The sequence below is a fragment of the Buteo buteo genome, chromosome 1 (assembly GCF_964188355.1).
Source record: "Buteo buteo chromosome 1, bButBut1.hap1.1, whole genome shotgun sequence".
NCBI classification, from domain to species: Eukaryota; Metazoa; Chordata; class Aves; order Accipitriformes; family Accipitridae; genus Buteo; species Buteo buteo.
The window spans coordinates 13,718,608-13,732,731 of NC_134171.1; the positions used below are offsets into that span (position 1 = coordinate 13,718,608).

The 14,124-nt window shown below is 36.1% G+C and overlaps 2 protein-coding genes across 12 annotated transcripts in view; both read left to right on the forward strand.

Annotated features, from left to right (window-relative positions):
• Positions 1-14,124, forward strand: part of JAKMIP1 (janus kinase and microtubule interacting protein 1) — a 161,801-nt gene that overhangs the window by 99,812 nt on the left and 47,865 nt on the right. For all 11 annotated transcript variants that reach the window (XM_075022785.1, XM_075022795.1, XM_075022777.1 and 8 more), the window contains 4 exons: positions 1,305-1,451; positions 2,089-2,229; positions 5,414-5,473; positions 13,984-14,112. In XM_075022785.1, coding sequence (XP_074878886.1) covers positions 1,305-1,451; positions 2,089-2,229; positions 5,414-5,473; positions 13,984-14,112 — 477 coding nt within the window. The remainder of the gene's footprint in view (positions 1-1,304; positions 1,452-2,088; positions 2,230-5,413; positions 5,474-13,983; positions 14,113-14,124) is intronic.
• On the forward strand, positions 7,755-10,171 carry LOC142028903 (uncharacterized). Its single transcript, XM_075022881.1, has one exon. It carries the CDS (start codon positions 9,287-9,289, stop codon positions 9,467-9,469), a length of 183 nt encoding a protein of 60 aa, XP_074878982.1. The 5' UTR covers positions 7,755-9,286; the 3' UTR covers positions 9,470-10,171.

Here is a 14,124-nt window from a genome sequence, read left to right on the forward strand (position 1 = left end):
AGAACATAATCATGTCTTTTTCTTAAAACTTTTCCTTTTAAAATAGCTGTATAGTCTAAACTGCCCTTTCATGTCACAAAAATTGATTGCTCATTAATAATTTAAGATTCTTGGGGTAAGAAGAACATGTGTTTTCGCCTGGGTATAGTTTGTCATTTTTCCTACTTTGCCTATGTGCTGAGTGTTTGTTGTTTTGTTGTTTGTTTGGGGTTTTTTCCCCATTTTTACTGGTACAGTTGCTTTTCTCTGCTCTATACTATCAAAACCATCTTGCCTTTTTTCAAGATTGCATTATATAAAGACAAGATAATTCAGCCTCCTAATCCTTTCTGTGGACATAAGTCATTCAAAACATCCCTGAAAAATGCTGAAGTACTGCAACATCTGTCCTTCAGTGTCCCTCTAGATGGAGGGCATGTATGGCTCAGTCAAGTGCTCTTCTTGATGCTTGACTTAGAGGCATAAGAAACATATCTTGGAAAAGACATAGAGAAGGTTTTGTCATATTGTGAGACAATATTACATAAAACCAGTAATATCAGTAAGGTCATGTATTTAAGCACCATGAAAAATAATTTTCTCCTGAGAATGAATCAGAAAACCAAACAGTCAGTGAAATTATCACAGGAGAAAGTTTATATTTTTTCTCATTTCCAGTTAAAACTCAGTAAATTTAAAAATCTTTTGATTGGAAAAAATAGATTTTTTACAAACAAAACAGCTCAAGGATTAATGAAATAAAAAGAGTGAAATACACACAAATGCAAGAAAGGGCAGTAATTTGCCTTACATAATTGTCTAACATCATAAAACCACAGGAACAAAATTGAGCAGCTTGAAAATGTCAGCAGAATGCTGGGATTGAATCTGTGCCCTCTGGCTGTCTTTCTCATTGCTCTAATTACACATTAGGTATAGCGTTTTTTTAAAGTACAGGAGGAAGCGTTAACTCCTACTAAGGAGTAGCTAAATCGGTGAAAATGGCTACCCTAGAGACCTAGCTGGTCACAAGCATATATACAATGAGATTAATTTATCAAGAAATCACTTTTACGGATCATCATAAGTGTTTTCAAAGAGCAAAATCTAGTGACCAGATCTAGCGTTGTTGTAGGCTGTACAAAAATGCTATGTCTTATTTGTTTGGAATCTTGTAGTTCTTAATTTAGCAGTAGTCTATATCAGATGCCACTAAACAAAAGAACAAAACTTCCTGAATGAAGAAAGAAGGCAAGTGAAACCACTCATATTTCTTCTTTCCTACAACTATAAACTAAAGCACAGCTAACTTTTGCTGTTTGCAGCTGAAACGTTCTCGGGAGACAGAAAGTCAGCTGAAGCCTCTGGTAGAAAAAAATAAGAGGATGAGCAAAAAAAATGATGATATGTTACAATGTATCCAGAGAATGGAAGAGAAAATAAAAAATCTATCAAGGGAAAATGTAGAATTGGTAAGTAATCATCTCTGACATCATGTTATAAGAACACATTGCACACAGTTACTTTGAGGTGAAGGTGCTTGTGAGGCGCTTACTCTTAACACAGACATTTCAAAGTCTCAACAGTAGGATGGTATAACTGTCAAATTCAGCCAATGCAGCTGAATATTCGTATTCTAAATTCAGTGACATGTGCTTTGTGTTGTATCAGTTCACACCGATTAAGGGAAAGGATCACAGATAGATAAAATGTGTTTGGAGGCTATGAAAATGTATGACTAAAAATCAGCTTTAATAAATGCTGCTTGTATGATTAGAAGTCAAAACTGAATTTGAGTGCGTGTGCCAAAGGCTCTACTATGCTAGATCATTGAGTTCACATGTCTGTTAATTTTGTCCCAGACTGTGTTCTTTGATTCTGTTTTAAAATATCTTATGTGAGATATTAACACTGATGCATACAGAACATGTAATCTTTTTTTTTGTTGAAAAAGGCCTTATGTTATAGTGGAGTATGCACTGGTGAGTCCAAAGAATTCTTGATCACTACATCACACATGAGAAATTTCCTCCTGTTACAGCAAGACACTTTAAAACATACTTTATGTTTTGTTTTTGGTTTTTTTTCTATTTTATTTAATTTTTGTAGAAAGAGAAGTTATCTGCACAACCAGCGCTGAAGAGGCACACATCTTTGAACGATCTCAGCAGCACACGAGAGGAACAAGAAATTGAATTCCTTAGACTGCAAGTCAAAGAACAGCAGCATGTTATTGATGATCTCACAGTGGTAATGCTTATGACTGGTATACACACGTGCATGCAAACACATCTATAGGCAAGCTAAGGATTTGAGAGCAATATTTTAACTCCAGTGGTAGTAGTGATACAGAAGTAGTTCTCTGGTATCAAAGGGTTCTTGTGATTTCTCAGGTAGTGAATGAATTTCTTTGGAATGTGTATGAATCTCTGTATTATAAAATATTTACCTATTATGAGCTGCCCATCCACCTTACTTACCAAATTGGCTGTCAACAAATGAGGAACTTGAGGAAAGGACACGTTCCAAAACTTAATGACTGAAACGTGTTGGATGTAGACCCTGGTGCAAACCCAACCACTCCCCTGATGTAGAAGTTCTCCTAACAGAAAGGAACATGCAGGATGGCATTAATTTCACCTAAGCATGTCTAACTGAGCTGGCCACGCTAGCTGTCTTTATAACAAATGGAGAGAAATACGCACGGTTCATCTAACCAAAGGTAGCAGCATAGTTCAAGATTAGAACTGCACAGCCGCTACCCTCTGACTGTGAAGACCACTTTAGATGATGCTCATAGATGTTTGCACTGTTTGATCAGGACTCTTTTGAGTTGTATTACGAGTTGTCTAGTGCTATGTAGTGCAATGTATGATACACCCTTCTGGTGCTGGCAGAAATGACATATCACCTCTGAGAGACCCCTGCCCTTCTGCAGCAGCATCTGGAATGCAGGCAGACTGTTGTAGAGAATCTCAAATGATACTACTGACTGCTACAAAATGATAACACGAATTTAAGATGATTCTGTGTAAATAAAAAAATTAAACAATTTGCTACAACATTGAAAATAAAGATAGAAGATCCAAAAAGATAAAACAAGATGGTATGTTATTGCTCTGTCTGGAACATTGTCTCTATTCTTGGCAGTTCCTCTGAGATTTTGACCCAGGATTTCTGTCTGTAATCAGTGCCAAAGATTGATGTCTGCATGCATTTTCTAGTGTCACAGTGTTACAGGAAGTAGGATGTTACTCAGACACTATGATGTAGGGTCTGATTCACAGAGCAATGCTGCTTTACTTTCCAAATACAGCTGTACAGGCAGGGACTATGACGTGATATTAAATTCTCAGTACATGGCGGATACAACCTCACTTCTATTTCACTGTAAAGTTGGTATGGAAGGACTCTCTTTTTACTGTCTCAGCCAGTAATCTGAGGAAATATATTGTATCCTGACTTCGGTCAACTAGTATTAACCTGTGTTTAGTGTGAAAGTAAAATAAATAAATATTTTTAAATATGGCTTCATTTTTGCTTTGTTTCTTATTTACAGATACTTTTTCACTCGCAGAAATACATTAAATTTTTAACTAGGATACTGCTTTGGTTGGCAGTACAAATTAATTGATGCTTTGCCTTCGATATGAATGCAGCAGAATTCTGCACTTCCATTGTGCTTTTCAGCTACCTTTTCTGGCTTAAGCCACACCTCTACAGAATACAAATGTATCATAATTATCAAGAATGACCCACATGTCACATACCTGATTAGTACAAAAGTCATCAGCTTACTTCCAGCTGAGACCAATATGAGACGCAGACATAAGAACGATAGTCTTAGGCAATAGGATTGTCTGAATTGATTAACATTGTCATTTGTAGGGTATCTTTGATGCTGTTGAAGCTGTATAAACTTGAGTTATCCCACAACAGTGGTTTTCTGGTCAGTTCTTAAAAGGAAAGCTGTCAAGATACACTCAGATGATTGCAAAAGATGCTAGTGATTCAGCAAATGGTGTTTTTTAATTGGTGTTATTATTGTTCTGGTAGCTTGATGTATTATTGAGACAGTAAATTAAGCAGTCATCTTACAAACAAGATTAGAAACAGGAAGGAGCGGGGGATTTTGGAAGTGTTTGTTCATTCTGCACTGAAGAGAGAGGAAAGTCCAATTATTTGGACACTTGCTTGGGATGCAGGAGACCCAGGTTAAAGCAGGGACTGTGCCTTTAGCAGGTACCTGAGGAGGAGGGAGCATTTATCTCCAACACTGTCTAAAATTCAGATTTGTGGTTTCAGCTTTAGCTTGATATATTATATTATGCTGCAGCTTGAAATACCTGCTCCATTCTACTTTGGCAGGCATTACTTTTCCTTATTTTGAAAACTACATGTATTAAAGGTGCTATATAAGTTGATGTGCTTTTCTGAATTATTTCGTGTTTTCCAAAACTTTGTTCCTGGAACAACGTGCTGATAAAGATGAATGTTTTTATTGTTATTTCCACTGGGAGCTTCCTATTTGTCCAGTTTCTGCACTGAATATGAAGCAAATAACTCTGAATAGAATAATACCATGCAGTGAACAATACCTGCTACAGAAGCACTTGGAACTGCTATCATTCTTTTAAAAATAGAGGTGCTGCAAACAAAGATGCAGAGCTAAGGAAAGAATCAGGAAAAAGGCAAGGAGACAGAATACCTGCCTCCTGTGTTGGGGTTTTTTTTTTGCTTGCTCCTTTGCATTTTTTACCTTCTCTTCCTCCTCTTCTTCTTTGGAATTCAAGGCAGTATTCTTGGGCTTGAATGTTCATAAACGTGCATTTTTTCCAGTTATAACCTCCTCCTGTTATGATATAGTTAATTGTGATCTTGTTCCAAAGCTGTGGTAGAAAAAAAGACACAGGCTAAGTTAACGCAGACTGGGACTGCCTTTGGATTTGAGACTTTTGCCCTACAAGGATAAGTCACATGTAACACTATATCTGCATATGCATGCTTGTATATCAGAGTATGCCTGATATAATGACTTGTAATTACTAAGACTGGACTCATTTTTGGCTATCGACCTGCTTCTTCAGGATGGTTGAACACTGGAGTGAGAATGTGAATTCTGTTTCCATAGTGAGCTTCTTGGTAAAAAGAGACAAAAGAACTATCAGAAATCTGTGCCCAGTATTTAACAAAGCCTTTTCTTGCCAACTTCCCATCAAGTGTGTGAAGTACGTGGCTGAAGGTTTGTTTGCTGAAGGGATAAAGCTGCAGTACAGTGTGGTGTTATATCAACATGGCGTTATTCAAAAGGATAAAGACATTGTGTTAGCTTTACCACAGGCTTTAACAAAATTTTAATGATATTTCTTTGTGTTAGACATATCTAAATATGTTTTAAAGGAAACCCATACCAAGATGTTCTCTTTTCTTCTAGGAAAGGGAACGATTATTGCGGTCTAAAAAACAGAAGAGGAAAAGTCTGAAGCCTCCAAAGGTGAGCAAACCTTAGGTTTTCCATGCATTTCTGTTGTTGTGAGCGATGCTTGTTTCAAATACTGCCTGAAATTAAAGCTCTACTTAAATTAATGGTAAAATTTCCAAATAATTCTCCTGTTTTCTCTAGTGAGTGCTTAATAACTTTTTCTCAGGATGATTCAGGAGCTGCAAGTTTTGTACTGTACGCAAGTGGTGTTGTTTTGGGTTTTGTTTTAAGTAAACAATATAATTACACTGTAAGCCATTGTGGCCTAAATATTCAAGTGGCTTGAGGCCTAAGTGATATAATGACTTGAAACAACTAACATTTCAAAGGACAAATAGTCTTTTTTAAAGAAAATGCACCCTTTAAACTATTCGTACCAAGTTACTGCTTAATCGGAATTGAAAACTTTAACTCATGCTAGGGATGTTTTTGAAATGATATTTCTGGGTGTGATATATAAATAGTAAGAAGATTCGAACTATTTTTCTCTAGTAACTATTTTGCTCTTGAATGCAAAGTACAAGAGAAAAATTTAGATTGTAGAAACAGAAAAGTTTTGCTTCAGAGTGTACCTTTAGTGTTTATTGTAACACATGCTTAAAGTAATTAATTTTGCGGAATAATGTTTTTTGTGAAGTTGAACATTAGCAGCCTGGAGTGTGTGAGGGGAGGAGAATGAGGTAAGGGAAAAAATGGAAGTGAAGACTGGAGAGATGATTACCATCTATATGGTAACTTAAGATATGTTCTGTCATAAATGGGTGCTTGTTGTCAGTGTGTTCTGCACAGTATATTCCTGGTGACCTCCAGGTGGTGCTTTTTTATTGCTCTGCATTCTGTAATGTCTGTATTCTGAAAATTTTATCCTTTGGGGTTCTCTGTTTCAGCGGTAATTCCTTCAAATTATGCTTCTAATAATGACATGTGTTTTACATATGAAGAAAGAAAAATTCAGAAGTAACAATATATCTTGCATACATTTTTCTGTTATGTAATGGGAGGCTGATAGATGCCAAACATATTTACGGTAACCCTGAACCATTCTTTCTTGGTGTGATATACCTGGAAGTTTGTGTGTTGAGGGTGAGTTTAAAAACAGGACATAAAACTAAATATATATATGTAACTAATACTGTAATTTCTATAGTCCTCTCTGATTATTAACCCTTATCTGATTTTAAATTAATTGTGTAAGATCTTTTGCTAAATTGTAAAGTTCCTAATGAAACAAAACTAGTTAATTTAATTTTTTAGGGGTTGATAACTAGTGATGTTAATTTCTGTAGGCTGAAAACTTCCATAATTATTCATTTGTCTTAAAAAGTGTTCTGTGTTAATAGAACTAGAGTCTATACCCTTTTCTTTTACCTATTTTTCTCTTGAGCAAGCTGCTGCTTTTGTGGTCTCTTCATTTCCTTATTGACTGAAGCAAGAGTTGAACAACAGGAGGGTTGGAGAGAATGTGCATTAAAATTTTGTGGCAGTGGTATTCTTCGTGTGGTAAAAGTACTATAATTGGGGGAATTCTGCAGAGATTACTGCAAGAATTGTGTGCATATAAGCAGCAGAGTTAGTAGGGGTCTGCTTCTTATTTATAATATGATAGATACACCAGAAAGAACAAATTAATCGGTAGCAGACATGACTCCCACTGGTTATTCCATTCCCTATCCGTTAGCTCTTTGGTGCCAAGATGAAATTGGCCATTGGAACTTTTATTTGATGCTATCTTCTCAAAGGAGAAGCAAGACTATTAAACAAAAACAAGTGAAAGAGAGAGAGAAAGTTGTGAGAGAAGAGTGAATAGGATTATATATACTATACTAGTTATACTATATATACTGTACTAGTTATTATATAACTACATCTGTATCATTTCTAAATGTGCTAATTCCTTAAGGAAGGAAAGAAGTCATCAATAATGTATTTATTAGTGTCCTATTACCTGCCATCGTATAAACCTGGAGGCTATTCACATGCATATGCACTGTTGACTTGGAGTTTAAACACTGTTGATATTAGCTTCTAAAAAATCCAATCCTGGCTTATGGGCTGGTTTCCTTCCAGGTCACCGCTGTGATCCCGTGAGGATCAAAATCCTCAAAGGAAGCTGTTTCCCAAGTTTTCCAGCAGTTTTTAATTTAAACAATCTGTGTAGTTTGGGCTGCTTACCCATGTTGGGATTGTACCATCTTTATCCTCTCTGTTTTTATAGCCTATCTCAGGAATCCAGATGAAAACAGCAGAATTCATCTAACCATGCATTTGCAATGCTTGGTTAGATGTCGTTAATGGAGGTGAGGTATAGACATCTCACTCTGGACAGAATCGTAACATTAAGTGACGATTGTTCTCTGGAAGTAGGTATCTAAATAGGCCGTATGAGTTTTGTCCTAAAATTGCCTATTTCTCTCCATGGACTATAAGTCTAAGATGAGTTGCTTTATATATAGGTACGTACATTGCAAGTGTATTTCTGTCTATGATCTGTGCAAGATTTTTATATTATACAGATGATAACCTATATATAATAGTAGATGAAATTTCGGGTGTATCTGGCCTAACCAACCAGTCAGAAGGAGAAATTACTGATGCAAATCTTTGGCTTTGCTTTTCTAAGTTTCATTAAATGTAAAATTACCATTAGCACAGTGAAGCATCAAGCTTGGCTGTTGAAGTTGGATCTATTTCCAGCTGTGTCCCACTTCCCTTGACAAAGTGAAGAAAGAATTAACTGATGAGAACTAGGTTTCATGAATGTGGTCGGATAAGCTCAGACTAGAAGGTATAGAAAGGTTCCTTTTTTGTCCTAATAAACAGGAACTTGGTGCACAGCGTGAATACTTACACTCATCTACTGTTGCAGCTTTTCCTAAATGGGCTCCAGATTCCTTGATTTTCAAGGTACTCTGACTGGACAGCATCTGTGTTTGGTTTCTAATATGAGTATCTTCCTGACAGTGGTTCCTGTTAGCTGGAACAGAATCCATGGCATGCCTTTGTCCATCTTTAAGACAGCTTGTGTGAATGATCTCTCAGGCTAGTCCAGTAGCCTTATAGTCCAGTTGGGTCTAACTAACATTAGTTTGGCTCAGAAGATTTTGGAAATACCAAAGTTGTTTTTTATTTTTTTTTTATTTTTTTTTTTAGTTAGATGTCTGTGTTATTTCTGGAGCTCTGTAGGTGCACTAGGTTACTGTTGCTAGTGTGGCTTTGACTGCACACTCTTTTAATTACCAAGGGGCATGGGAGTCCAGAGAACAGTGCTGGCAACGGGCTTGCGTTCCCCAGGGAAAGGAGCAGCACAGTGGGGTGGGGCTTTATAACCTCTGTGGTTGCAAGGTGTTTAGAAGAGTAATATAGTCACTCTGTATAGTCAGGTACTGTAGGATAGTTTTCTCTGAAGTGAAGCAGCCTAAGCTGATAGAGGTTTTTTGGGGTTTTGGGTTTTTTTACGTTAATGTGTCATTGGGCTTGTTAGGAGAAAGATGTGCCAGAGGTGAATCTTATGCTGCTGTTTAAAGCATACTTTTTTCCAGGTTTTTTTTTTTGTTTGGTTGGTTTTTGTGTTGTGGTTTTTTCTCCCAGTGTTGGTAGTGAAATAACCAAGAAACTCTGGAAACAGTATTTTGGGTTTTTTTTATTATTTTTGACACGCAAAATAGGGTTACAGTGATTCCATGATTGATGGAGTCATGCATTTGAAAATGAGGCATAATTGCCCAGTTTGTTTGGAAACTGCAGGACTCTATGGATTTGTTTCTGTATTTAAACTTCATTAAATAAACGTTATTCGTGATAGTGGAAAGCCTGCAAACTGGTGTGATGGAGTTCATATTTCTTGTTCTATATTTTTCTTTTTTTATCTGCCTCTGTGCTTTGGTGTGCCTCTATTTTTCTGGCTGCCAAGAAATGACATATAAGCATGAAGGTAAGAAATTACTGATTAGCTCACCTGATTGCTTTACAAGGAAATTCATTTTGGATAATTTTCATCATGTTAGATAATTACTTGAAAATGAGATACTTAAATGTAAAGTGAAACTACTTTAGCAACAGAGAAATCAGATTATTTATATTTAAGTATATCTAACCCAAACCATTTAAAATATGAGGATATATTGAAATTTGCATATAAGGTGTCACTATTGATTTATAACATTCTAAACTTTGATGTGATGTTTACTGAGCACAATACTTCAGCAGAAGCAGTAATACTTGAGTTATAAAGACCTAATGCATAATTTTACTTTAAAATTATGTGAAAACATTGATATAAATCCACACGAAAAATACTTGCTATTAAATGCATGGCAGCAGTCAGTGGTAATTCGAATTTAAATCAGAAATTTTCAGCAATTTATGTGACTGTTTTCTCAGTTATGAAATTATGATTTAGAAGTAACGAATGTACAAATCAATATAAAAGAATCTTTAAATTGTTAATTGAGAATGTTCCCATTTTTAAGGAAAGTCTGAATGAAACTTGAATGAAAGTGGTGTATAGGTACAAAAATCCAGTGAGTATTGTACATGTTTGTATATACTTTTCAAAAACCATTGTGATTCAGCTTTTGAGCTATATGTGGAATCTCCCTGGGAGTTGGTGTATTTATTAGTGCCTTATTATTTATTACAGTGTTTATCAACAAACTTTGTATGACTCAAACGTCTTTTTTTTCTCTCTACAGCTGTTCCCTTATCAGTTAATTTGTTCTGGTTTTGCTGTGAATCACTTCTTGTAGCTAGTTGCTTCAGATGCTAGATGATCAACAATAAGAACAGCTATTTTGTAATTGTGTCATTAAGCAATTCATACATGTGCAATTAATGGTTAAATACTTTATCTCTATTTCTATGGAAAGTATCTGCTTCACAGAATGATAAATGTACAGCTTCCCTAAAGAGGAAGGAGTCATTAAAAATAAATAAGTGGTTCACTCATAACTCCAAATATTATAAGCAGTCTGTATAGCATTTAACAGGTTTTGACTTTTAACTCTCCTTGAAGTGTTGGGGTTTTTTAGTGGGATGGGAAATACGATTTTTTTAGCTTAATTCCCTCCCATCTAATAATCAAGTAATTTATTTATTAATATATGCGAATTATTTCCACCTACTTTTACTAGTAGTGAAATGTTTAAATGCAGCTACTGTCTTTTGTCAAAATAATGCCATTGCTTTAAGTATCTTCTCAAACCTATATACATTTATGTAAAGTCAAACCCATGTTGTTTTACTATTGCTTTTTCACTCCTTGAAACAGTGTGTGCGCATGCAGGGTTAAAGGAAGACACATACTTAAGCTGAGTTATCTACAAAAGCCGCTGTAGTTTGAGGTCTAGCAAAAAGCCCAGTAGGTATGATAAGCCTTATTGTCAGTTTTAACTAAGCTGCTGCTGACCTTCATGGTACTGTATTCTCTGTGCCATATATAAGATAATGCACTGGAGTTTTGCTCTCCAGCTTTTAGAAGTCCCTTCTGCCAGCCTTTTCAAAGTCAAGGCTCGACTCTCACTCACTTTGTCAGCCCTCAAGCTTATACTTTATTGCAGGTTTTGGTTGAGCTTTGCTCAAGTACATTTGTCATTTTTGAGGCCAAGCACCCTTGAAGCAGGAGGCATGAGCAGGGTCAGCTGTTCTGCAGTCCTCAGGGTTGCCTGTCCTTGGCTAGGTTCCTCCAAAACACAGGCTAAATGTTCTGAGCCCCGTGCACAGACAAGCTGGTATGGGCAGAAGGGCAGGATATAAAAGTATTGGCATAAGAGTCTGCATGCAGCTTTGTATTGGGTTTACTCTCAGCATCTTTCAGTAAAAAGTATCCACGCTGCAAAATGAGGATGCCATTTTCATGAAAGTCCCTTGGGTTTTGTTTACCTGCCATCATCTTCTTTACCTCCATATAATCTACCTTCATCTTTATGAAACTGTATCTGCTCAACGGTTTGGACTCAGAAAGGAGTTCTTCCTGCTGAGTTGACCTGGCAACCGAAATTGTAAATTTGTCTTCCTTACAACTTGAAGGTAGCACCATTTCTTTAGCCCTATTTTCAACTCCCAGTGCAGAATCACTGTTAGATGATTGCTGGCTGCAACCAGTATTCAGTGTGGGAGAAATGCTGGATGGGCCATCTCCCAAGGACTAATGACGCCCAGTTTTTGTGGTAAACCTTTGTACTTATAAGAGAGGAGTCTGAAACATTTGTAATTTGAGTGTGAGAGAACACATCAGCTTTCTGGATAAGTCTTTGTGTTTCCAGAATAGAACCTAAACCTGAGAACAGTGAACAAATTGAAGCATATGAATGCTGGAGGGAAGTATTAAATTATCCCAGGCAAGTGTTTGTCTTAAGCACCTTAGACACAGTTCTGCCTAGTGAAAGGATCACAGTGCTTCCTAAACTGAGTAATGTGTCTTTACAGAGTTTTAGTACTACAACTGCACTCCTTTTATTTACTTATGAATACACTAAATAGTAACTCTAGTGGTCTAGTAGCTTGCAAAAGGAAGTTTGTTTCTAAAGATTGTTCAAAAGCTCCTTCCCTTCTGTGCTGCATCATATTTGTCTGTATGGAAATGTGTAACCACAGACTATTTGGAAAAGATGTGGCTTTATTTTGTTTGTTCGTTTTGAGTGCATATCACCCTTTTAGAAGGAGTTTTTAGTAGAACCAGTTAGTTTAAAAATGCAGTGTGAATGAATATTTAAATTATTATTTGAGGTGCTTAAGTGAAGCAATTAAGTGGTTCAGAAGAGGATCTTAAATCTGTCTTCAGTAGTTTCAGTGGGATTAGCTGTACTGCGAAACTATGATGGAGTTTAGCTAACGAGTGATGAGACTGTGCCCTGGTGGACCATGGTGACCAGGACTGCAGGCTGTAGATGGAGTGCATGGTGTCATGCGTGCAGGCACCAAGTCACACCTACGAGCTTGATTTTGTGGTGCCACTTAATTCAAGGTAGAGTATTTTGGCCGTTGATGAGAGCTGTGCTGAGCCAAAAGAACGTATTAAGCATTATGGGGCTTTGTGCAAAAGTGAAGACAGTACTTTGTAGACATACTGGAAGAATGTATAAAGTTAGACAAGTCTATAAGACTGTGGTGAAAGGTAAATATTTGGAATTTATCATGAGATAGGGCATTATGGATAAAAGAAAACCTTTCAGTATCTTGAATGAAATTGATAGCTCACAATTCCCCTCACTTCGCCAGTTTGGCTTTGCTGACTTGTAAAATTCTGATGTTCTGAGTTAATAACAACTGGTAATTTTTTTCATCCTTTAGGCCTTTTTAATGAACAGGGCTATTATCTTCTCACATACAACCTGTGGTTTATAGTTCTAAAAAAACCCCAAACAACCAAACTGTGACATCAGGATCTGTGATTCAGCATTAAGCAGTGGCAAAAAATATAGAGATGGATAGACAGATTTTCCTTTATCTTCTTAGAGCAATGCCTTTCCACTAGCCTCCCTGTCTAGGATGCTTCACAGCCTGACTCTATATTTCCAGCAACACCCTTTTTTTTTTTTCTTAATTTTTCTTGCTCCTCTGAATTTGTGTTGTGGTATTAGAATACTTGAATGGTTTAAAATGCTACGCTTTCTATTGATTAATAACAGTTAACTTTTGTTATTGTTATTTTGGAAGGAAAAAATACTTGAAAACCTGTTTTTCCAGTTAAATGTTTAAGCAATTTTTTCTTTTTTTAAACAGCATAATTTTCTATAGAAATTTCTACTTTCTGAGCATATGTTAGGAAACTGGTGGAAAGGGGGCTCTTAAAATGGTGAAGGAATTATTGCAGTTGTGATGTTTTATATAAAACCACATCTTTCACAATGAATATTGTACCATTCACTTCCATTGTCTATTCATTTTCTCTAGTTTTCTTTAAACATGCATTTCATTGATTACATTGTGTAAAATTTTTAAAATCTGCATTGAAATGCTGGTTTTCCCTAAGCATAGTTTTTTGGTTAGTCATAATATTAGAGCAAACTTTTGAAAATGATGGTGTTGGAAAAAACAAATGGAAAGAGGCAGTTTATACTTTTAAGTATGATTTTGCAAAATAGATATTATAAATATTTTTTTTTTTTAATTAGTATGAATGACAAAATTTGCTCCTCATTGTTCTTTGGAATATTTTTTCCCTTTTGGTTCCACATCTTATATGTTACATCGAATTGGGTTACTTTCTTCCTAATAGATATTGCATTCCTTTACTGTGAATCTTGTAAGATCTGTATGATTTTGGTAATTAGCTTTTAAACTTTTGCTAAAGCATTATTCTATTGGCCATTACCCAGTGCTATGTGCAGTTCAGTTCTTGGAGGTTCTTATACAAATCATGTTGAAAAGGTAGCTAATTTAATCAGAGAACAAGGGCTTACAAAGGAACTTTTTTTCTTCCTAAATACTAAAATAATGGTCAAAGAAGACCTTGGCTGCTGCTTACTGGGTCATTGGGGTTTTCCAACTGTTTTGCTAGTAACTAAGAAAAACTAACTTTTCAGAGGCATGTTGTGGAGACATTTTTTGGATTTGATGAAGAATCTGTTGATTCAGAAACATCATCTGTAACTTCATATAACACAGATAAAACAGACAGGACACCAGCAACACCAGAGGAAGATTTGGAAGATGTAAGTAGTTGA